Genomic DNA, 25045 nt, shown 5'->3' with positions numbered 1-25045 from the left:
TCCATGTTCTCAGAAGGCTGATTTATTATTTTATGATATGATATGATATTATATTAAAGAATGCTATACTAAAGAAAAAAAAAAGATACAGACAGAAGGTTTAACAAGAATGATCATGAAAAACTCATGACTGACTCCTCAGAGTCCAACACAGCTGATGGTGATTGGTCATTAATTAAAAACAATTCACATGAAACCAATCAAACATTCACCTCTTGGTAAACAATCCCCAGCCACATTCCAAAGCAGCAAAACAGGGAGAAGCAAATGAGATAAGATTGTTCTTTCTCTGAGGCTTCTCAGCTTCCCAGGAGAAGAGATCCTGGCAATGGGATTTTTCAGAAAATACGGCAGTGACAGTGGACATGGCTGGAGCAGTGCCTGAGTGAATGAGGTGGGACCTGGGGCTGCTCCTCCTCCTGCACTTGGGGCCCACCAACCCCATGGAGCTCCACAGGCTGGGCCAGAGGGGCTGGAAATGTCCCTGGAGGTGCTGGTGACAGTGGCTGCACATCCCCAGGTGTGCCCAGGTGTGCCCAGGTGGGCAGGAGGCCGATGGCACCTGGATTTTAGCAGGAATGGAGTGGCTAGCAGGGTCAGGGAAGGGACTGTCCCCTGAGCTGGCACTGCTGAGGGACCCCCTGGAATCTTGGGGTCAGCTCTGAGCTCCTCAGGTCAGGAAGGACCTGCAGGGGCTGGAGAGGGTCCAGGAATGGAGCTGGGAAGGGTCTGGAGAGGCTGAGGGAGCTGGGAAGGGTCTGGAGAGAACCAGGAGGGGCTGAGGGAGCTGGGAAGGGTCTGGAGAGAACCAGGAGGGGCTGAGGGAGCTGGGAAGGGTCTGGAGAACCAGGAGGGGCTGAGGGAGCTGGGAAGGGTCTGGAGAACCAGGAGGGGCTGAGGGAGCTGGGAAGGGTCTGGAGAACCAGGAGGGGCTGAGGGAGCTGGGAAGGGTCTGGAGAACCTGGAGAGGCTGAGGGAGCTGGGAAGGGCCTGGAGAACCAGGAGGGGCTGAGGGAGCTGGGCAGGGTCTGGAGAACCAGGAGGGGCTGAGGGAGCTGGGAAGGGGCTGGGAGAACCAGGAGGGGCTGAGGGAGCTGGGAAGGGTCTGGAGAACCAGGAGGGGCTGAGGGAGCTGGGCAGGGGCTGAGCCTGGAGCAAAGGAGGCTCAGGGGGCCCTTGTGGCTCTGCACAAGTCCCTGCCAGGAGGGCACAGCCGGGAACAGGGATAGGAGCAGAGGGAACGGCCTCAGGCTGGGCCAGGGCAGCTCAGGGGGGATTTTGGGGAAAATTTCTTCCCCATAGGGGTTGTCCATCCCTGGCACAGCCGTCCTGGCAGTGCTGGAGTCCCCATCCCTGCAGGGATTTCAGAAGCGTGTGGAGGTGGCACTTGGGGACATGAGCAGTGATGGCCTTGGTAAAGCTGGGAATGGTTGGACTGGATGATCTTAGAAGGTTTTTCCAACCTGAATGATTCAATGATTCTGTAATGGAATTATTCCAAGGCTTTGATCTAAAATCCTCTTTAAAACACCACTTAGAGTAGTGCAGTGTGTATCAAGTACTGGCCTCAGAAAGATCTCCTTCGAAATGGTAACAAAGTAAAATAAACAGGCATTGACATATAATGATGAAAAAATGGGATTTTTATCCGTGTCTTCTCTCACTTCCCTTGGGCAGTAAATGTTTTTAAACATTTTCATGTTTTTTCACTTTTCATGTGTTTTTCTCTTTGAGAGCAGCTGCCACCTGCGTGCTGGGCTCTGCTGAAGTCTGAGGGATGTTCAAGGGAATACAAAAAGCACAAATTAATGCCCAAATTCTTGGTACCAATCTCAGTTCTAGCAAAAACCGCTTCCTCCTTCCCACCCCCAGATCCACAGCAGTGAAGTCAAACAAAATTTAATTTACTCCAGGAATGAAATTTGGTTTGGTTTAGAGCTCAGGCTTACTCCTAGGTGTGAATAAGTGTGAATTCTTGAAATAATAGTGAAAATATTTAGCATGAAATAGAGATTTACCATGTGTGCTAATGCCCATGCATGCATTTCTGTGTGGGGATGCATTTACGGATGGAAAATTCATATTTAAGTTGACATCTCTGCAAAATAGAAAAGATTCAAATATTGAAAATCAATAAAATTATGGAATTTTTATTATTTTATACTGCTAGAAGCAATTTGCCTGTATAGCTCTGGCTTCAGAGGAGGGGAAAAAAGAGGATATTTTTCTAAAGCTGCTTAGTGAACAACACATTTTCATGTTTGGATTTGTCCTTTTTTAAATGGAAACCCTGAATTTTCCACCTTTTCCCTGCCATCATCCCATGGCTTTTCCCCCTGACTTCCTTTCAAGTCCATTCACTTTGGGATCCCCCATGTGGCAAATCCCTGCAGTGCAGCAACATTCCAGCTTTCATTTCCAGAATTCTTCATTCATGTCTTGAGCCAGAGAAGGCTTTGAGGGGCTGCAAACTGACAGGCTTTGAGAAAAAATAGTTCAAAAAGCAAATAAAATTTTCCCCCCCTTATTAGTTGTCTTTTATTTCTTTTTCTGCTTATGGGGGAATTTATTTTCAAGCTGGAGAGTGTGAAAATAAGCAGAATACAACCGATATTGAGTTAAATATTTAAAAATATTTTTACAGCTTTTTACAGATTTTTATATATTTAAAGATTTTTTTACAGATTTTTATATTACTTAATATATTTACAGATATTTTAGCTATTCTTTATTGTTTTAAAGTATTTCTTCCTTTGAAAATCAAATTGAGTATAATGAAAATGAACATGGCTTAGATCAATAATATGTTGTACTTGAAAAGAAAAGAATAGTTTTAAAGATGTAATTTTTCCCAAAACCCGTAATTTTGGCTGGTTTCATGGATAGCTAAAACCTGTGGATGACAGTTTAGCAATTCCAGCCCTGCACTAACCACTCCATGGAACCCCTTTGTCCCCAGCACAGGTATTTTAGTTTTGGATTATTTTTTAATAAAGTGCCCATGAGGAACTCTACACCTACAGGAATGCATTTTGTGTGTCTGGAAGATTTCTTTATCTTAACACTTCTTGCCAGTCCTTCCAAATGCACAGAATTACCTGAAATTGCAATTTTTTTTTCAGGCTCTTTAACTCAGTGGTTGGCAAAGACCTTTTGTACACAGAATTTCTTCCTTCATTTTATTTTCCAGCATGACCTGTAATGGCTCTTTAATTTCAAAACATGACTCTGTCTAGATCAGCTTGTTTTTACCTCAGCAAAGTTAATATTAAGAGCTGCAGCTAATAATAAAAATTTCTTGGAGGAAAGCAGGCTGGAACTGGAGCTGGTGGGTGCTGATGGGGGCTGAGATAAGGAATAATTTCAGAGAATGAGCTTCATCAAGCTGAGCCTTCCGTCCATAATCATTGTTCCTGCCTTTAATTTCCTTTTACATGACCTTCCCTGATCGTTTGGGTGTCATCCCTGTAACAGTTGTGCCCAGAAAAGATAATAATTAAACACAATTGGAGTGAAAAGAGAGGAATTGTTATGGTTTGGGTGTGCTGGACTTGTCAGCACCATGTCTGCAATATTTCATGGGCACAAAGGTGTAGGTGAGAGGAAGGAATTTTTTATCAAAACTTGTTTTCATTTCAGACAATGATGGAATGGTTTGGGGTTGAAGGACCTTAGAGATCATCCAGTGCCACACCTGCTAAACCTGGCTCAGCTAAAAGGGCTTGGTTTGCCTCAAAATTTGGTTTTAGCAGTCAGAATCCCAGGATGGGTTGGGTTGGAAGGGATCTTTGGGATCATCTCCTTCCACCCCTGTTATTGTCATATTTTTTAAAAATACCTTCACCAGGATTTCTTCTCCTGGGAAGCTTCAGCTTCTCCACGTTTTGCTCCTCTGGAAAGAAATGTTTACCCAGCATGTGAATTGTTTTTAATTAATGGCCAATCACAGCCAGCTGTGTCAGACTCTGGTCAGTCACAGGTTTTTATTATTCATTTTTTTTCTAGCCTTCTGATGTATCCATTCTCTTTCTTTAGTATAATTTTAATGATATGATGTAATGTAATATAATATAATATAATATAATATCAGCCTTCTAAGAACTTGGAGTCAGTTCTCACCTCATACCTCATCCTTAGAGCCACAACACCACCACAACAATTAATAACCACACACCCCTTCCTCCATCCCGGATTGCTCCAAGCCCCATCCAGCCTGGCCTTGGGCACTTCCAGGGATGAGGATATTAAAACAGTGAAAAAAAGTTTAATTCTGAGAAAAAACCCCAGCCAGTAAAACCCAAATAAACCCCAAACCAAATCCAATGAAAACAAAAATGTCTCCCCAAATCTATATTTTGAATTCTGATTTTTTTCTTGGCTTTTGGTGGAAATCTTCACATGATCACCACTAAGAAACTGCTTGGAGCACAGAAAATTAATGAAAATAAGTTTTGAAGAGACCAACTCAAAGTTACCCTGAGGCTGAATTAGCACAAGATTTTAATTTTAATGTGTTTAATACTTTACCTGGCTTGTTTATAAGAGTGAGCATTGATTGCTTTGCATTCCCAGCATCAGTGCTGATCAAAGATTCTATAAAATTATCACTGCCAGTTTTTCTTTCTGGAAATAGAGACTGAAATACAGAGGAATGGATTTAATTAACCCTGCTGTATTAACAGGTGGGAAAATGAAACTCCTGCCCTCTGATTTTTAATTTTAGAACAGAAAAGTTCCTGCTTCTGTTTCTGGATTGATTGAATTCTTAGTCACAGTTGCATTGGAGTTGGGGCAGAATGACACCAGGTACAGCTGATATTTACTGTGCATTCCTCCTTCCACCATGGCTTTCATGGATGTAGTGATTAAAAATAAATTTAGGACAAAATTCTGGAAAAATAAGGATCTGCCACGGTGGGAGAGCACTGTGGAAAATCCTTATTTTTATTTATATTCACCCTTTGACTCTCCTGAACACATTTAATCCTCAGAGCTCTCTGCCCTGCTTTCATTTATTAGGAGTGGTTTTAATTTGAAAGCTTTTTCTGTGACAATGCAGATCAGAGTGACACAGGTTCCCCACAAATGTTCTGCAGCTCTCTCCAGTCCTGGACCTTCAAATAATAAGATTAAATTAATTTGTTCCTGCCTTAGATCTCTCTGTGGGCATGTGGAGCTTGCATGGCCGGATTTTGTTGCATGCTGAGTGCTTGGCTTTTTAATTTTAATATTTTTAATATTTCTACATAAAAATAGACTCCATAGTTCTAAAAAAAAAACAAACAAAAATAAAAACCTCTGTTTATTTAAGGCAGGAAGAATTTGTGCTAACAAGAATAACTCAAAGCTGTTAAATAAGGAGTGTTTGTAACTTGATTATTTGACATAATTTTTGCTCCTCCTGAAGCTTTTAAGGCATTTTGGAAAAGAGGATCCCTTGAATTTGGCTCTTAAGCCAGAAGTGATGCTTGAGACCTGTCCCAAATGTGGGCACTGGTGTCAAATGGAAATAATTTTTCCTAAATAAATCAATGTTTTGGGGAGAAGGGGAGTTAGGGGCAGAGTGGAGCCAGGTTTTATGGTAATGACTTTTATTGATGGAATTCCAGAGTGCTTCCATTAGTGGGAATGGTTCCACAATAAATGGGGATCCAGCCTCCCCCTGCACTGTGCTAAGATGCTTCTGAGCTGGTATTTTTCATAAGCAGATCATTAATTTTTTAAAAATTTAATATTCAGGCAAGTGGGTAAGGTTATAGATGTAATTTCTCCTTTAAATCTAAATTTCCTTGCCATTATGGGTTTATGGCTGTCTAAACCTCAGTGATAAGATAATACAAATTATTAACCTACTCCATTTAACTTATTCTCTTCGATGTTTTTATTCCTTTTTATCCAGAGGGGTTTTTTTTAATTCCAAGGCAATCTTTGAATTGCTTACACGAGTAATTATGAATTTCTGAGCATTCCACACCTGGTTTGTTGGTTTTTTATTTTTTGTACCTCTGGAAATATTAGAAATCATTTTACTGCAGACATCCTGAGAAAAAGAGCAGCAGGATTGTATCTCCCATTCCTCATGCTGTGGGTGCATCTCAATTTTTAAAAATCCATCAATAGCTTAAAAAAAGAAAAAAAAAATCCACCAGAAAAGAAGAAAATTCCTTCTTCCTGCTGCAATTCCCAGGTTTTTTTGGTAAATCAGGTTCTCAAGCCATAATTTGGGATTTTGTCACCTTTTCCAGATCTATCTTTTTTTTCCCCCATTTTATTTTCATTTTTTCCATAATTCTTGCATTTCTGTGTCTTCTGATTGAGCAGTCTTGCTCTGAGAACATCTCAGGAGCAGGAGATGAGCTGTGGTTGGGGTTTTACCATCTCTGCTACCCAACTTTGATGAAATTTTAAATTTTTTTTCCCATGTAAATACATCTGCAAGCAGAGAGGGCAATAAAATCCTTGGCACAATTATTCCTCCTCTAAATAATAGACAGAAAATCTAAATTATACTCAGGGAATAGGAGGATAAAAGTGATTCCTCTCATGGAGCTCAGAGCATGCTGAGGGTCCCTGTGCTTGCACCCTTATCAGGTATTTTGTACAATTTTAAACCTCTAAAGGGTGAATCTTTGTCTTCAGATTTGCTTTTCTGTTGTACAAAAAAATTGAATTTAAAATATTGTTGTCACTTTTGAGCAGTTTGGGAATGTTTGTGTTAAAGCTTTGGAGTTTTTTGAGGAGCTGAGCAAAGAGGAAATCAAATATTCAGGGGTTTTGATACTCCCTGTTATATTAAAAATAAACAAAAAAATCCCTGTAAAAGTATCAATGTCTGGTTTTGGTCCCACAGAATTCAGGGGTAGATTTGTAGTTAGGTAGTAAATTAAGTATAAACATAAATATAAATAATTATATTTATAAATAAAATTTAAAATTATTTAAATGTAAATAAATATAAATAAACAAATAATAAATACATTTATAAATAATGAATACATTTATAAATAATACAAATATATTTATATCTAATCACACACACAGATGGTCAAAATTTTATACTCAGAGTGAGGAAAAAATCCACCTGTGTGCCTAAAGCACACACAAAAAAATTCACCTGTTCTTTTTCCAGCTTAATTTTGGTGGAATTAAGAATTCCAAATTCCTGCCTGCATTTTTATGTCACTTGAGCACAGCTCCATTATTGACTCTCATTTCATTTGAGTATCCTGAGCATTAAATACTTCCATTGAAAATCTGCCTGTTTGCTGCTAGAATATGGATTTAGGAATAAAAATAAAACTATTCCTTGAGTTGTCTGGAGTATTTCTCTGATTTTTAGAGTAATGTAGACTTTGGCAGAAGTAAAAGCACTGAAAGGTGACACCTCTAAACTCCCTGAGAGGAAAAAATCAAACATAATAAAAATAAAATGTCTGGTTTGAATAGGCAGATTTCACTCTGAGCATTGCTCATTGATTTTATCTCAAGTTTTTGGGGTTTTTAGGGTTTTTTTGAGTCTTCATTGATGCAGCAGCTCTGTTTATGTGAAGCACAGACCATGTGCAGCTTGGACTCTTTGGTACAGATTTAGAAAACTGAAAATTCATGTTTCTCTTAAGATTTTGAACCCTCACAGCTTAAATTTCAGGCAAAACTGCTGTGTCTGGTTTTTTCTTAATCAACTCCAGTCAAGTTTCAGGAGATGTGAGGTTTTTCCCCATCATTAAATAAGTTTATTACTCATTCTGTATTACAGATTAAGCTTTCACAGGAGCAAATAAGACACTCTTGAATTTCAGTTTACAGCAGCTGAATTTCTGCACCAGGAGTGATCTTGCACACAGCAGAGATTCCCAGTTCCAGGTCTCCTCTGGAATTTCTGGGAAGGGTTTTTCCCCATCATTAAATAAGATTATTGCTGACTCTGTATTACATATTAAGCTTTCACTGGAGCAAACCTTGAATTTTAGTTTACAGCAGCTGAATTTCTGCACCTGGGGTGATATTGCACATACCAGAGGTTCCTAATTCCAAGTCTCCTCTGGAATTTCTGGGAGCACTGGAAAGGTTGTTCCCCATCATTAAATAAAACAAGGCCCTGTTGAATTTCAGATTGCAGCAGCTGAATTTCTGCACCTGGGGTGATATTCCAGATACCAGAGAGTCCCAATTCCAGCTTTCCTCTGGAATTTCTGGCAGCACTGGAAAGGTTTTTCCCCATCATTAAATAAGATTATTGCTCATTCTGTATTACATATTAAATTTCCACAGGAGCAAATAAGACTCTCTTGAATTTCAGTTTACAGCAGCTGAATTTCTGCACCAGGGATGATATTCCACATACCAGGGAGTCCCAATTCCAGCTTTTCTGGGAGCACTGGCAGGAATGACAATTCTGCTTCTACCAGAGTTTCCTGGTCAGGATCTCAGTGCCCAAACACAATTTAACTTGGGCATGGAAAATACAGCCCTGTCTACCTAGAAATGGGATGGAATGGAGGAAATGCCTGCTAGAGCTCCATGGGATAAAGAAGGGAGTGAAAAATTGTCACTGCCAGGAACTGGCTGGGTTTGGAAAGGTAAAATAGAGATTTTGTCTGTATTTCAAAACAGAGCTGGAGCCTTCTGCCATGGAGAAAACTGGGGGTGCTCCCCTGGAGAGGGGAAGGCTCCAGGGAGAGCTTCCAGCACATTGCAGGCCTGCAGGGGCTCCAGGAGAGCTGCAGAGGGACTGGGGCCAAGGCCTGCAGGGACAGCACCCAGGGAATGGCTCCCAGTGCCAGAGGGCAGCCAGGGATGGGATCTTGGCAATGAGGAATTCCTGGCTGGGCTGGGATTGCCAGAGCAGCTGGGGCTGCCCCTGCATCCCTGCAATGCCCAAGGCCAGGCTGGACACTGGGGCTGGAGCAGCCTGGGACAGTGGGAGGTGGCCCTGCCCATGGATGGGGTGGAATGAGATGAATTTCCAGATCCCTTTCAACTCAAACCTTTCTGTGATTCCATAATTCCAAATGCACCAGAAGATTCCTGTATTTTCCTGCACGTAAATAATTTTTATATCACTTTGGATGGTCAGAGATTGCTACAGAATAAGAAACCAAAGATTGCTACAGAATAAGAAACGAGAAATTATTAATAAAAATAAAAGAAAATTATTTTGAGAAAAGCGGGATTTCTCTTGGAAAACCAGGATTTTTAGCCTCTCCATCCATGGGTATCTGTGTTAATTAAAGCTAGAGTGTCAGGTGAACTTGAATATCTGAGTTACCACGCTGATAGATGGGATAACTTACTGATAGTAGCAAGGCAATTAAATGTAATTATAGCTATATATAAAACATGTAATATAATTTCTTGTTTTCTGTGTTGAAAGAAGTATTTTTTCCCCCTTTTGAAATTTCTTTCTGACATCTCTTAAACCTCCGTTGTATTTGTTACTCCTCTAGCCCTAAAATTATTAAAAAGGAGAATGAATTTCTTTAGAGTGTGGCAGAAGGGAACTTGAAGATCATCCACACAATTCAGAGAATGACCGGGTTGGGAGAGACCTTCAAGCCCATGGAGTCCAGCCCAGCCCCAAGAGCTCAGCCAGCCCCTGGCACCCAGTCTGAGGTGCATCCACAGGGTGCTGTGTGCTAAAACTGAATCTCCCCCATCAAACAGGAAATAGACTTGCAAACAGAGGTGGAGGAGACTCCAGATTTGTTTAGGAACCTGTTTTTTTCCACATTTGCTGTGGACATCTGTGTGAGCAAAACACTCCATCCTCTGGAAGCTTTGTGGTTTGGCAGCACCAGCTGAGCTCTCTGGGCCTGTGACTGCCTGTGGGACCTGCCATGGTGCCAGGAAAAGCATTGCACAGAATGCACAGAATCACAGAATTTCACAGAATTCCCAGAATCCCTGGCTTGGGAGAGACCTTCAAGGCCATGGAGTCCAGCCCAGCCCTGGCACCCAGTGCCACATCCAGGCTGTCAAACACACCCAGGGATGGGGGCTGCACCACCTCCCCGGGCAGCCATTGCAGAACTTGATCCCCCTTGCTGGAAAAGCTTTTTCCTGTAGGGGGATACAGCATGGGTAAATGGAGGTGGTATAGAATGTATTCTTATCCCCTAAAGAGTTGCAGCTGAACCAATTACTAAAGATTAGAAGCAGGCCTGATGTTAACAGGCCACAGCTGTAGCCAATAAGAACAGTGGTATAAAAGAGTGGCTTGGTGGGAACTGGAGTCAGTTGGTTGCTGTGAGGATGAGGAGGAGTCAGTACCTAGAGGAGCTGCCTACAAGAACCATCAAGGAGGTACAAAACTCTGGCAATATGGAACCCTTGCAATGTAAAGACAACAGAGCTCTTGCACTATAATGACAACATTTTCCTGCTCTCCAGCCTGAATTTCCCTTGGCACAGCTGGAGGCTGTGTGCTCTGGTTGTGTCAGTGCTGCTGGAGAAAGAGCCCAAGGGCAGCTGAGCACAGGCACCTTTCAGGAGCTGCAGAGAGCGATGGGGGCAGCCCTGAGTCTCCTTTGCTGCAGGCTGAGCACCCCCAGCTGCCTCAGGGGCTCCTCTCAGGGTTTGTGTTCCCAGCCCCTCTCCAGCCTCACCATCCAGTGCCTCACTATCCATATTTTCCACCTTTATTCATGAAACTACAGAATGGTTTGGGTTGAAAGGGACCTTAAAACCCATCCTGTCTAAACCCCTGCCATGGCAGGGCCACCTCCCAGTGTCCCAGGCTGCTCCAGCCCCAGTGTCCAGCCTGGCCTTGGACATTGCAGGGATGCAGGGGCAGCCCCAGCTGCTCCCCACCCTCCCAGGGAAGAATTCCTTCAGTCCCCACCCAGGTGTTTTTCCTGTTTCATTGCAGAGCCACATCTTGTTGAATAACCTGAATCACTGCAGGGTGTCGTGTACTCTGTTCTAAAGGCTGAATAAACATTTTATGAGCTCTTTTCCTCTATTTATGATCAGTCATGTTTTGTTCTGCACATTTTCTTTCTTCCTCTTAAAGGACAGAGCAAAGTTGTAACTCTTCTATCATTTCCAAATTAATCTAATTTGAACAATTCTTTGCCATTCTCAATTTCATGCAAATACCAGTGCCATTACTTGTGCAAATAGTTGGTGTGTCTCTCCACGTTTAGAAAATTAAGCATTAATTCTCACTGTGGGCTAGGACAGCCTGTGTTGCATGACAAATAGATTGGAGGCATGCAGGAAAAAAAATTACACTTCACAAATCCAGCAGAGAGCTTTGCTTTTGAGCACTCACAGCGCTGGGTAGAAAAAAGAAAGATTGTATAAAAATTGACATGTTTTAGCAACTCCCAAAAGAGGGTGGTGGGGGTTTTTGTCTCCATTATTATAGAAGGGCTTGGCAGCTTCTATTTTCCTGAAGCATCCTATTGACTGGGATGAAACCTCTTTTTTAGAAAGCACTTTTAAGTGTTTGCTTTCCCTTCCAGATGCTCTCACCCACAACAGAAAAAAAAAAAAAAAAGTTAGTGTTAAAATAATGATGTTCCTTTGGAAAATGCAGGGATTGTGGAGCCTCCAAACTCTGCACAGACTGAACTCAGACTCCTGGCAGGTGCCCCTGGGAGCCTGGAAAAGGAAAGGAAGGAAAAGGAAAAAAATGAAAAGGAGGAAAGGAAAGGAAAGGAAAGGGAGGAAAGGAGAGGAGAGGAAAGGAAAGGAGAGGGAAGGAAAGGAAAGAGGAAAGGAGAGGAGAGGAAGGAAAGGAAAGGAAAGAAAGGAAAGGAAAAAAAGACAAGAAATCTTTCCTGAGGCTGCACAAGGAGTTGACCCAAGGGCACAGCTCTCCTCCTGTATGGGATGGTGCTTCCTCAGTTTTGGGGTTATCTTCAGGAGATGCAGGAAGGGCACCATGGATAACCTGGGTGGGGACACCTCCCAGTGTCCCAGGCTGCTCCAGCCCCAGTGTCCAGCCTGGCCTGGGGCATTGCAGGGATGCAGGGGCAGCCCCAGCTGCTCTGGCAATCCCAGCCCAGCCAGGAATTCCTCATTGCCAAGATCCCATCCCTGGCTGCCCTCTGGCACTGGGAGCCATTCCCTGGGTGCTGTCCCTGCAGGCCTTGGCCCCAGTCCCTCTGCAGCTCTCCTGGAGCCCCTTTAGGGGCTCTGAGTTTTCTCTGGGTCCTTCTCCTCTCCCAGAGTGGAAGTGGGAATGGAGAAGCCTGAGGAGCAGCAGTGGTGCTTTCCTTTGGTGAACCTGGGCCATGGAATCCCTGTCCCTGTCTCCCATGTGCTCCTCAGCACTTTTGTTCTTTTTCAGGCTGGAAATTGCTCTTTCTGCTGCCTGGAATTCTTTGGGTTCGGGATGATGAGGCTGATTTTGGGAAATTCACTGAGCAGAGACTTGCTCAAGGCATTGGATGCAGTCAGGGTTTGTGGCTCAGCAGTTTTAAATTCCTCACTAACTCTTTATTTTCCCAGCTGATGAGATTCTGTAGTTTTGTACCTTGAGTTCCATTTCCCAGCAGTTTCTCACCCCCTTTAGCTGCTGCCCCAAACAAGGAGAGGCAGCTCTGCACAAAGCTCTGGGTGTGGATCTGTCATCCCCACATAAATTCTCATCTTGAGTGTGGTATAAAAAGCTGGCAAGGTCAATTTTAAACTTATTTTGTTTTCCTGGCTGTGTAAATACAGCGTCACAGCAGCCGAAAGGGGCTGAAATTTAGGACTCAAATCAGGTTTTTTGTCAGACACCACCTGAAATAAATTAGTTCCTTGGAGTTTCCTTCTGCTGATGATCTCAAATAATTGACACATGCCACATTTCAGTGTTGTTCATTGTTTAAAATAATAATATATTATTAAAGGATGGTTGATGCTTCAAGGAATCCAGAGTCTGAGGCAGTTTAAAGGCAAAAGTGGGTGTTTTCAGAGGTAATACCAACATCTCAACTTTTCAGGTTTTGCTGAGCGATCGGCTTCGCTGATAACTTGTGGCAATGAGTTCTGCAGGTTAATTATGCATTTAATTGGTTTCAAATTTGTTGCTTTTCAATTTCACTGTTCACTGAATATTTCCTCGGTCTTGTATTATGAGAGGGAGTAAATAGGAGAGCCTGGCTCACCTTCTCTGAACATTTAATTATTTTGTGTACCTCTCTCCTGTACACACAGCTCTTCTCAGGGGTTTGCTCTTTATATATCTCCAGCTTTTTCTTTTCCAAAACTTTCTCTGCAGTGACCAGAATATAAATATACAGAGAGTGATCAGAGCTCTGGGAGGATCTGAATTTTATTTCTATCAAATCCTGTGATCTCATTGTGGTGCTGTCTTCTCCTTCCCCTTTTCTTCCTAAATCTCCTCCTGTTTTTATTTTGCTGTTTTAACACACAGGACAAGTTTGCCTTGGCTGTTTCTGTGGGAAAATCAAGGTTTTTTTCTCTAGGGATTTGTATTCAGGATAAAAAAGCTTCACCTGGCTGGTGCTGACTTTTGTTTCCAAGTTATTTTCCACTCATCCTCATTGGATCCACTGCTGGAAATGTCCAAGCCAGACTGGAGAGGGCTTGGAGCAGCCTGGGGTAGTGGAAGGTGTCCCTGCCATGGCAGGGGTGGCACTTCAAGGTCCCTTCCAACCCAAACCCTTCTGGGATTTTACCTGCCATGGAATTCTCTGGTTTGATCTTTTTGGCCATCCCAATGCAGTAATTTTCATGAAAACCTTGAGGATTTCATTGAAGTTCATTATTATTTGCTTTACATTGTTTTGTGCATAAGAATTATGCACAGAGTTAATAGAAATATTTTTCTGTGCTATTGAATTTTTTTTGAATATCCTCTTGGGCAGCTGCTTTATTCTTTCCAGGTGTGACAAAAATCTACACTAAAGTGTATAAACATTTTAGTAGAGCCATGTAGAACCATGTTTTTGGAACAATCCCTGCAGTGTTAAACCCTTTAAATGTTGTGTCAGCAAATGTTCATGACAGGGATGTCAGAGCATGGAATAGAAATGTCAGCATCAGTCCCTCTCTTCCCTGTTTTTCCTGCCTTCAATTACTTAATTATATTCATAACTTTGAGGGTTTGTTCAGTTGCCCATTCCCAAATTCCTGGCACACTCAGACATTCACCATCTGAACAGGGCAAAGTCTTATTAAAACCAAAAATTATTATCATTTATTAAAACCAAAAATTATTGTCGTTTTTTTTTTTTTTACTATGATCTTCACAAAGCTCAAGTCTTTGTTTCCCTTTCTGTCTTGCATTAAATCAGCTTTTCCCATCCAGTTGAATATTTTCAGTGCTTAGAATATTTATTTATTTCTGTTAGAATAACACAAACAGCAGCAGAGCTTGAAGCTTAATTCTGTTAAACACTGCACAGATGTGTAGTGAGTTCCAGGCTGTGCCCTGGAGACTCTGAAGTCAAATGAGAAGAGAAATCAAAGTGCAGTGAGTGGAAGTTGGACACAGGAATTCAATGACACGTGTTATAGGATTATATAAAAGGGAAATGCTCACCAATAATCGATGCATAAATCAATCCCAGCCCCTTTCAGAGCTGTTCTACTCAAGGTAATAATTCTCTGGTGCTTTTATTTCAGAATAAGTTGTTCAATCTTGAAAGAAAATGCTGAAAGACCGGCGTTGTAATTTAGTAATTAAAATACAAAGAGCATTAAATCCTGCTGTGTTCTCCCACTTTCCCAAGGGTTTGCTGGGTCTTTGTTTGTAGGTAGTAATTTAGAGAGTTATGGTAACTACATGGTATTAACTTAGGATTTTCACACTTAGTTAAATATTTTATGGATATAAAGTGAAGAACTGCAAACTATCCTGTTAATTGTTTGAATTGAGTTTTCAGAGTGCTGGAAAAAATGAAACAGAGCAAAAAACTGACTTATTAATTGGGATAAATGTTTAGTTTGATATATGTACACACCACTAGTGCAAATATTTTCTTTACCACATTAATTTTTTGTGAGTCTCAATGCCAAAAGGTCTTTGGGGAATGTTGGACTTTCCAAAAGTTCACCAAAATTATCTTCCCTTGGCAATGCTGAGGCTAATCCCTGAATTTCCCTGTTAAGTCAAATATTCTGTTTAGAGATGAATTTGTTTCTGAGTTACATCTGCAGTCTGAAATTACCTGCTGGTTACGATTCTTTTATTCTCCAGCTGAATAGAAAAATCTCTGGGAAATAAAATGGCTGCATAATTTGAGACTGAATCAATGAGTTTTGATGGTTTGTTTATTACTACATAGAAGAATTCAATTTAACAAGATCAAAATTCCAAAAAACACAGCTAAAATACCTTTAAGACAACAGATACCTTTATTTTTAGTGCCTTTTTGAACATCTAAAGATGAAGGTTCTGCTTGTGTTGTATCTTTCAAACTGAGAAACACCTGATGTAATTACAAGTGGCTCAGTTCTTTGTCTTGAGCAGAAATCAATCCCTTGAATAGCAGAGCAGCAATAAATGTCCTCTTATTTGCTATTCCAAAGTGGATTTCCCTCCTTGGGCATTGTCACTTTTTGCCTTCAGTGGGAATTGGTTCTCAGGATCACAGATTGAGCAATGAGGCACCTTGTGCTGGGAGGGAATGATCTCAATTCATGCAGAGTTTGGGTCACTTGATAGAAGGACTGGGATATTCACAGATGGAAAATAACCCTGGAGAATGGCCCCTGATGCTGAGAGGCCTCTAATAAACACAAAATACAGGAGGATTTCAATGGGATTCCAAATGAGATTGGCTTTGAAGTGCCTTCAATGAGGTGGTGAATTTTTATTGCTTTTATTAATGCTGCATCCCTAAGAATTATTTCACTCTTTCTGTGCATTCCATTGACTCTTCATTTTACAAAGCAGGAGAATTGGGGCTTTTAAAATGATGATAATACAGCATTGTTGATAAATAGTGCTGGAGTTTGGACACAAGAATGAAGAGTCCTAGGTGGAAAGCTTAAATTTACACATTTTCTCTGAATATTTGGGTATGAGGCAACTGAGGTGCAAATTTCTTCTCTCTGGCTTGGTTTTGGATTTCAGTGGTGAATTTTTGGAAGGGCAGTACTTCCTTATGTTTTGCTTTGTTTTACATCGTGTTTGGTTTAAAAACGCATCAAATATTGGCTCACTGTGCTTAGCAATAACTTTTCTTTACCCTTCTGTTGTTTAATCCAGGAATTGAAAAGTATTTCTGTAAAATCATCATTGATACCAATTCTGAACACGGTAAAAAATGGCAAAAATATTTATGGTTTGCTCCAATAGCAGTGGAAGAACAAAGATGGAAGTAGAACACAGTCCTAAATCAGTTTGCTGTCAGTTTTTTCCCTGAATTTTACAGGATAACGGTCCTCTTGCTCTGTTTCATCCACTTTGGCTCATGTGGAGCAGTCTGCTTTTTCAGTTTAGTGAAAAACTCCATATTTGACATATGACTGAAACATCAGAAGCTGTCAGCCACGGTTAGAGACAATATTTGAATTGCTACAAATACCTGGCAGCAGTACAGATAGTCTTTAAAATGTTTGATCTCCTTGGATTGTGTTGGCTGACTGAAAAGCATGGATAGAGTTTCAGGAATAAGTCATGCCTCTCTTTCATTCCCAGTGACACACAGAGATGTAATTCAGATTTTTTTCAGCGTCTCTTTTTCCTTTGAACCATGGTTGGATGGAAACATGAGGCTTTTCTGCCTGTTGCTAATCACTAGAATAGTCATGAGTGTATTTTAATTTTTATTTGCAAGGAAATCAAGTCTTCAGAGTCTGTTGTTTTGAAGCTGAGCTAACCAGATGGTTCATTGGGAGTTTGGTGAGAAGTGGCAGCTTTTCTTTAGTGCTGATATTGTACAAGGATGGGTTGGAGCAACCCGGGCTGGGAGCAACCTGGGCTGGTGGAATGGGTTGGAGTAAGGTGATCTTGGAAGTCTCTTCCACCCCAAATCAGGCTGGGATTCTGTAATTGTTCATTTCTGCTCACTTGGTACAAGTGTGTGATTTTTCTGCCCTTGTTTTGGGGTAGGATCATAAAATAAATCAGGTTGGAAGAACCCGGGGTCCTCTCAAGTGAGTGGTGACTCAGAACTTCCCTCCTGCTGCTTCTGCTCCATGGGCCCTGTCCCTTCATGGGGTCTGAAGGACCTTGCAGATGGAGGAGGCTCAGCAGAGCTTCTCTGTCTCCATGCTGGGAAGTTCTCAAACCCCAGCTGGACGCAGCCCTGGGGATGCAACCTCTGGGGTCTCTCTGGGTGTGTCTGCTCTCCCTAAATCATCCACCTCCTCCTTCTCCAGGGTCCCACGTCCTAGAGGGGCTGCCCAGGGAGGTTTGGAGTCCCCATTCCTGGAGGTGTCCAAGGAATGCCTGGAGGTGGCACTCAGAGCTCTGGGCTGGGGACAAGGTCAGGATTGGGCACAGCTGGGACTGGATGATCTTGGAGGGCTTTTCCAGCCTGAGGGATTCTGAGATTTTCCTTGTTCAGCTTTTTATTCTGGCATAGGAGAAGCTCTTGTTGGTGAGGGTGATGGCTCAGGGTTTAGCTTTTCTATTTTTCCCATTCTGTGCTGTTTTAGTGTGTGGGTCTGAGCATCATATTATGGGATGGTGAGCTCTGTGCACAGAGCAGGGAGACAAAACAATTCCTGCTCCAGCTGGGCACCAAGGACAAATGCCTCAAATCTCAGCCCAGGAGCACAAACCCCGTGGGCTGGAGAGAGAAAAACAAGCAGGGTGGGACTGCAGGGGCTAAAGCTGGAATGGGACAATGAACTGCAAGATGCAAATGGAGCAGAACTGATCCCAGGGAGAGAGCCCGGGAGCGCTGGTGCATTTTGGGGCCATTTTGGTTCATCTTGGGTGCAGCCCTGGCTGGGCTCTGGTGCTGCCCAAGGTGGGTCCATGGAGGAGATGCTTGGAATGAATCCCTGCTTTATTCTGGAACTCTGCCCAGTCTCTGCTCCAGCTCAGCCTCCGCAGGGCATCAGGGGCAACAACCTCAATGAATTTCTGCCTTGGTGGAGAGTGACGTTCCTGTGGGTTTTCCTGTGCATGTTCCCATGACTCACATTTGGATTGGAATCTGTAGCTCTTTTCTTGGCATTTGTACATTTCTGTTTTTCTCCTTTGGTCTATAATGAGATTCAGTAAATGAAGCTTCTTGTCACATCTTCTGTTCTACACTAGATCTTTACTTGTTCATAAATTCAATTTTTTAATTTTCTCCATTAGCCTCCTCCTCTCAATGTGATCTTTTTTATCTGCTCGACTCACTCTTTTAGGACTTCATTATTTTTAGAAAATGTACTGTAGCACATTTAGTGGTAATTACAAAAGCTTGTTTTAATTACACTTGTCAAAGACTCCGTTTTATGATGCATTATTGGTGCTGCCATTTCCAATTCCTAACAATTCTCCACCTTCACAAGTGGAAATGAACATCCCTCTTTTCAAGTGATGTGTCCACATGATTTTTTTGTGCTTAGGGATGATTTTGTGTGTACTGATAATTTAAAAGGAATTCTTTGAGGGGGAAGGGACCAGCATCTGTTCCCAAGAATATCCATAAGTTCCTGGTGTTGCCTGTTCAGTATGATGAGTGTATTTATATGCTGAAACAGAAGGTTAAAAATTAAAACTGGGCCATTAAATTTGGAAATTGGGAGTTATTTTTCTTGGGATACTCCATGCAGTGGAAGAGGAGAGTAGTTTTTCTGATCATAATAATTTATGCAAATAATGAAGCTTTATCTGATTTTATCTGTGCAAACGTGGAGGCACAGGGCCATACCTGGGTGAGTGGGAGAGGAATTCAGTGGATGTCAGATCCCTGGAAACATCCAAGGTCAGGCTGCACAGGGCTCTGAGCAGCCTGATGGAGTTGAAGATGTCTCTGCTTGTTCAAGGGTTTGGGAGATGATCCTTAAGGTCCCTTCCAGCCCAAACCACGATTTATGAAATGCCCCAAAACTGTTTTACAATGTGACACTCACAGCCTGGACCTGAATTCCCAGCTCTGGAATTCACACCTAGCTCTAACCATGAATATGCTCATCCAGCAAACCTCAGGCTGGAAAACACATGGAAAACCTCCAACAACGTGGTGGAGGAAGATCATGTTGTTTTGAGAGGATGATGGTTTGAGAAGATCATGTTTTGAGACAATCATATTTTGAGAAAATCATGTTTTGAGAGGATCATATTTAGAGAAGATGGTGCTTTTGAGAAGATCGTGTTTTGAGAAGATCATGTTTTGAGGCAATCATGTTTTGAGAAGATCATGTTTTGAGAGGATCATATTTGGAGAAGATGGTGCTTTTGAGAAGATCATGTTTTGAGAAGAACATGTTTTGAGAGGATCATGTTTGGAGAAGATGACGCGTTGAGAAGATCATGTTTTGAGAAGAACATGTCTTGAGAAGAACTTGTTTTGAGAAGACAATATTTTGAGAAGATCCTGTTTTGAGAGAATGATGTTTTGAGAAGACAGTATTTTGAGAAGATCATGTTTTGAGAAGATAATGAAGATGATGTTTTGAGATGTCTCTTGTTCCCACCCATCCTGAGCTGCCAGCAGATATCCTGTGGGGTGGTGCTTAGGGAACTGCCACCACTTCCTTTTAAACTTTAATCCATTCATTTTTCCTTCAGGCTCATCCCAAGACCTGCAGACACTCCATGTGGGCTTTCTCAGGAGAGGAGCCCTCATTGCTGTGCTCAGCATTTCCTTTGGAAAATCTTCCCTCACAAACCTGATGTGACAGGAGCTCTTCCAGCCCTCAGCCCCAAAGCCAGGTCTGGAATCCTTGGATGTGCCTTGGGAGGTCACCAGTCCCTTGGTGTCCACCTGCCCCATCCCCTGATGTTTGGTGAGATGAGCCTGAGGCAAGATCTTCAAGGGACTTTCACCTGGCTGATGTTAATTTATAAATTCAAACTGCAGTCTTCTTTTGAGGCAGATTGTTCTTTTCCCAGAACAACCCAAACTGGAGACATCTCAGCAGTTCCACTGTGAATTTTTGGGATATTAATGAATTTGGAGTTTGGACTCTGTGCTGAGGGGCAGCTCCAAACCTGGGACTGCCAAAGGCTTCAGGAGCTGAGTCTGAAATCTGCCTACAAACTTACATGCAACCAGATGATAATGATTTTTTTTTTTTATCTTCACCTTAAATTATAGCCATTTATGACCACACACACTTGGAATCTTGTTGCATCCAGCAGTAGATTCCTTTTTTTAATTTTAAAATTTAATTATTAAACATAAGTTTTCAACTGTTCCTCTGTTCTCCCTCACAGAGGACAAAATAAATGTGTTTTTGTTGTATCCAGTGTGAGCAGAGCTTGGTTTTGTCCCAGATGGCTCTGCCGGTGTCCCTGCAGTCAGGTACAAGGTGATTCCTGGAATTTTTTTGTAGGGAAGAAATCCATTTTTCCAGAGATGGCAACTCCTACCAGAGCTGTCCAAATCCAGGTGCTACCTTTGAAAACAAAACCCAGGTTGGCCTTTAAATCATGGTCCAATTTCCCTGTGATTGTGAGGAACCTGTATTCAGTATTAGTGATCTGGTTTGGGTATTAAATTTGGGTGGTTTTTCTTTAGAAAACACCCAAGCAAAGGTTTTGTCTGTCAGACCTTTTCATGAAGAAACAACCAACCTGTTCCAGTACCTCATTTACACCTGAAGTGCAGCATTCAGCTAATTGAAAACATGGCTGTTCTTAATTATTTTCTTGCAGCTCATTGACATTCACAAGGATCTTGTTGCTGCAGCCCCATAAATATAATATTACTTCACAGGTTTTTATTTTGGCACTCAGTTCTCCTCTATTGGCATATTTATAATCTCCTGTATAAATGAATAATTTTATTTATTATTAATTCATTTGAACTTTGCTGTGTCTGCGTTGCTATACAAGTGTTAGGGGTGGAAGAAACTCTTTTTTGCTGATTTTCTTACTTGCCAACCAAATCTTCCAGTTACTTTCACAAATCAGGGAAGCAAGCCTTTGGATAAACAGATTATTTAGTATTTTATACACTATAAATTACATATATATATATATATATATATATATATATATATACACACATTATATATACTATAAATACTATATATATGTATTGTATATATATATACACTATATATAGTGTATATATATACTATATATACTAGACTATAAATATATTTATATATATAAATATATATTTATATATACTATACTATAAATATATAAATATTTATATATATACTATATATATAAATAATATATATAGTATATATATACTCTATATATATACTATATATAGTGTGTATATACTATAGTGTGTATATATGTATATATATATATATGTGTGTATATATATATATATACTATAAATATACTATAGTATATTTATCAGTGGCAGATCACCACAGTGAGCAGTGTCACTGCAGAGCAGTAAAATCCAGTTGGTTTATGATTATTTTGGGAGGTCCCATGGAACCAAAGCTGAAAATCAACCCAACTTTCCCAAGTTACTCAAATTTCCAGAGCAAAATCTTCCATTCAGAGGAATATCCTTGGAATAAATGTTACTGTGATCAGGGAACACAGCAAGACAGAGGAAAAGGATTAAGCTCAGCTTAAATCCTGGAGGATAAGGATGGGTTTTGTCTCTTCTGTCGTCTCTGTGCCCTTGACCTGTTGTGCTTTACACCCTGCAAAGCTGTGCCCTCGAGAATTGTCAGAAATGGGGTGAGTGAATCCAGTCAGGAGGTTCTCCCCTAGGTTTTATTCCATCCCATTGCCTTTCCAAAGTCAGTTTTAGTTCCAGCTCTTGGATAGAATCATGGGGGACGCGGTTGGAATGTAAGAACTAAACATTAACTGAGTTCTCTTGAGCTTTATGGAATATTCAGTATATATTTTCTTTGTCATTAGCCTGTTTTGAACATCAGGAATATTCTGGAGATCTTCTGTGCTTTGGGGATCATGGGATGGTCAAACATGGAATATTTGCAATGGGTACCCATGAAGATGCCTTGCAGATATGGAATATGAGATCTGGAATTTGAGATATGAAATATGAGATCTGGAATGTGAGATATGGAACATGAGATATGGAATGTGAGATACGGAATATGAGATATGGAACATGAGATATGGAATGTTAGACCTGGAATATGAGATCTGGAAGGTTAGATATGAAATATGAGATCCTGAATGTTAAATCTGGAATGTTAGATATGGAATATGAGATCTGTAGTATGAGATCTGTAATATTAGATATGGAATATGAGATATGGAATGTGAGATATGGGATAATGGAATGTGAGATATGGGATATTTGATATGGAATGTAAGATATGGAATATTAGATATGGAATGTTAGATCTTGAATATGAGATATAGAATGTGAGATATGGAATATGATATCTGGAATATGAGTTAGGGAATGTTAGATCTCTATAATGAGCAATGGCATATTAGAGGTGGAATAAGAGATGTGGAAAATGAGATCTGGAATGTTAGATCTGGAATATGAGATGTAGAATATTAAATCTGGACTATGAGATCTGGAATGTTAGATCTGGAATATGGTATATGGAATGTGAGCTATGGAATGTGAGATATGGAAGATGAGATATGGAATAGTAGATCTGGAATGTGAGATATGGAATATTTGATATGGAATGTAAGATAGGAAACATTAGATCTGGAATGTTAGATCTGGAATATGGTATATGGAATATGAGATATGGAATATTAGATCTGGAATATGAGATAGGAAATATTAGATATGGAATGTTAGATCTGGAATATGAGATTTAGAATATTAGATATGGAATTTGAGATCTAGAAAATGAGATATATAATATGAGATATGAAATATGAGCTATGGAATATTAGATCTGGACTATGAGATCTGGAATATGAGGTGTTCTGGCACAAGTTTCTAGAGAGGCTGTGGCTGTCCCTGGATCCCTGGAAATGTCCAAGGCCAGGCTGGACAGGGCTTGGAGCAGCCTGGGATGGTGGAAGGTGTTGGGGTTGGAATGAGATGATTTTGCAGGTCCCTTCCAACCCAAACCATGGTTCCATGAATCCATATTTGGGAGAGGATGACCTTGGGGGGACACAAAACCTGCAGTGAATTTTAGAGGTTCTATAACCGCTGGATCTGGGGCGTCATCAGAGATTGTCTGTAAGGAGAAACAAACTGTGACCGATACAGAACATGGGAATTTGGCTGTGGAATAATTCATGGGATGAGCTCTGGAAAAGCTGTAATTAATGAGGCAAGGCTGATTTAAATGCTGGGGGACAGGGCACGTGCTCCATGGAATTCTGAGAGGCTGGCAGACGACAGAGTTTAATTCATCCAAAATATGGTTTTTTTAGAGTATTCTTGAGGAAGTTGCACAAAAAACCCCAGCAATTTCCAAGTAGTTTTCTGCATTTTTCCAGATACACCTGAAATGCATGTGGTGGAGTTTTTCTGCATTCTTTCTGTTCACGATGATAAAATAAATTTAATTTGAATTTTAACATTTTTTACATGCTTCAGGACATAGAAGCAAAGGTAAGGAATTGAATGAGGAAACAAGGGAAAATCCAAACTTTTTAATGTATTCCTTGGGTGTTTGCTAAAAAACCCAAAAGATTTGTCTTGACAAGGGGAATCAAATCTTGTATCTGTACAATCTGTGGTGTAATTGTTGTAATGACCTTTATTAGATGATTATTAGTCACTAAGATATTTTATTAAAAATGCTGAACCTGGAAAGTATTTGCACTGATAATTTAGGTGTTAAATCCTTCCTAGCTTGTTAAAAATCACTGGTCTGCTATTTACACTGCAGGACTTAGAGCTTTATATATATTTAACAAATTCCTCTGTGCATGTGTGCTTTTAAAATGTATTTTCTGATTTTTAATGAGTCCCCTTAATCCTGGAAAATGGGAAATACTGCAGATGAAAAGCCAAAAACATCAATTTGCTGGGAGCAGTATCTCTTAAAAGAACACTCAGGTCATATTGGGATTGAAAAGATAAATATTTTAAATTATTCTGTATTATTTTAGATTATTGGACATGGGAGTGATCCCGTGGTATTAGTGAATACTTCAACCACTCTGGGAGTTTCCAGAGGAGTGATTCCTAATTAAACAGAACAGGAGAGTTTTGGATGCACTTTTTAGCAAATATATAAAAGGATTTTGTTTTCCCAAATATCCACCTGTTTAGAATTAGGTTTTATTAAATTCAGAAGTGATTTGCCAAGTTAATTCAAATTAAAACCAAAAATAAATCCCAGCCTGATGCATTCTGGTGATGGTTCCAAATCCATTTGGGCAAACTCGGGCAGAGCTGTTGAGGAGGGGAGGAAAAAGCCCAGAACTATGGATAATATCCTTGATATTTTCAATATTTTTATTATTCTGTTCCTTTTTTTTAGGCCAGGCAGCTGGAAGAGAAGGACAGGGAGCTGAAGAAACATGATGCTTACTACAAAGAGCAGCTGGCTCGGCTGGAAGAGAGGGTAAAACCTTTTTTTTCCCCTTTAATGAACTTTTTTCCCCTTTTTTTTTCCCTTTCTGTTCATTTCTACTCCTGGTTATATTTACAAGATGACTTTTTTAAGGAGAGAAAGATTAAAATTCTGGCCAGAAGGGTTATTTTTGTATTGCTGCTGCTGTTTCTGGCTTAATATTGACAAGGTGGAAGGTTTGATGGGAGAATATTTGTTTTCTTTCCTAACAAAGTTCTCACATTTGCCGTGGGATTTCATCTGTCACGGTAATTACAGACAGAAAAATGAAATAATGAGGTTATTTTATCCCAACGCTGATGAAGAGCCAGTGGAAATGAAGAAGTGTCACCAAGTAAAATAATTTAAATTAAAATAACAACAACAAAAAAAAGTGAAGTGTGAAGGGACATAGCGAATTTCTGCTTTCAGTGGGTGGAATTAGTGACTCCTCCATCAGTACATGGAGAGTTTAATTTTAATTCCAAGTTTATGCCGTGTTTAAAAGGCACTTCTGTGTCTTTATCTCATCACAGACTTG

The 25045-nt window shown here is 40.7% G+C and overlaps 1 protein-coding gene across 2 annotated transcripts in view; it reads left to right on the top strand.

The window, feature by feature from the left end:
• The window catches only part of CHCHD3 (coiled-coil-helix-coiled-coil-helix domain containing 3), a 147391-nt gene that overhangs the window by 64329 nt on the left and 58017 nt on the right, over positions 1–25045 (top strand). The window contains exons 5-6 of one of the 2 annotated variants that reach the window (XM_054631442.2): positions 23541–23555; positions 24433–24516. In XM_054631442.2, coding sequence (XP_054487417.1) covers positions 23541–23555; positions 24433–24516 — 99 coding nt within the window. The remainder of the gene's footprint in view (positions 1–23540; positions 23556–24432; positions 24517–25045) is intronic. The other variant, XM_054631443.2, reaches the window with a different exon arrangement.

This window comes from Agelaius phoeniceus, chromosome 5 (assembly GCF_051311805.1).
Source record: "Agelaius phoeniceus isolate bAgePho1 chromosome 5, bAgePho1.hap1, whole genome shotgun sequence".
NCBI lineage: Eukaryota > Metazoa > Chordata > Aves > Passeriformes > Icteridae > Agelaius > Agelaius phoeniceus.
The sequence above is the reverse complement of the archived record's forward strand: the minus strand, read 5'-3'. Positions and strand labels throughout refer to the sequence as shown.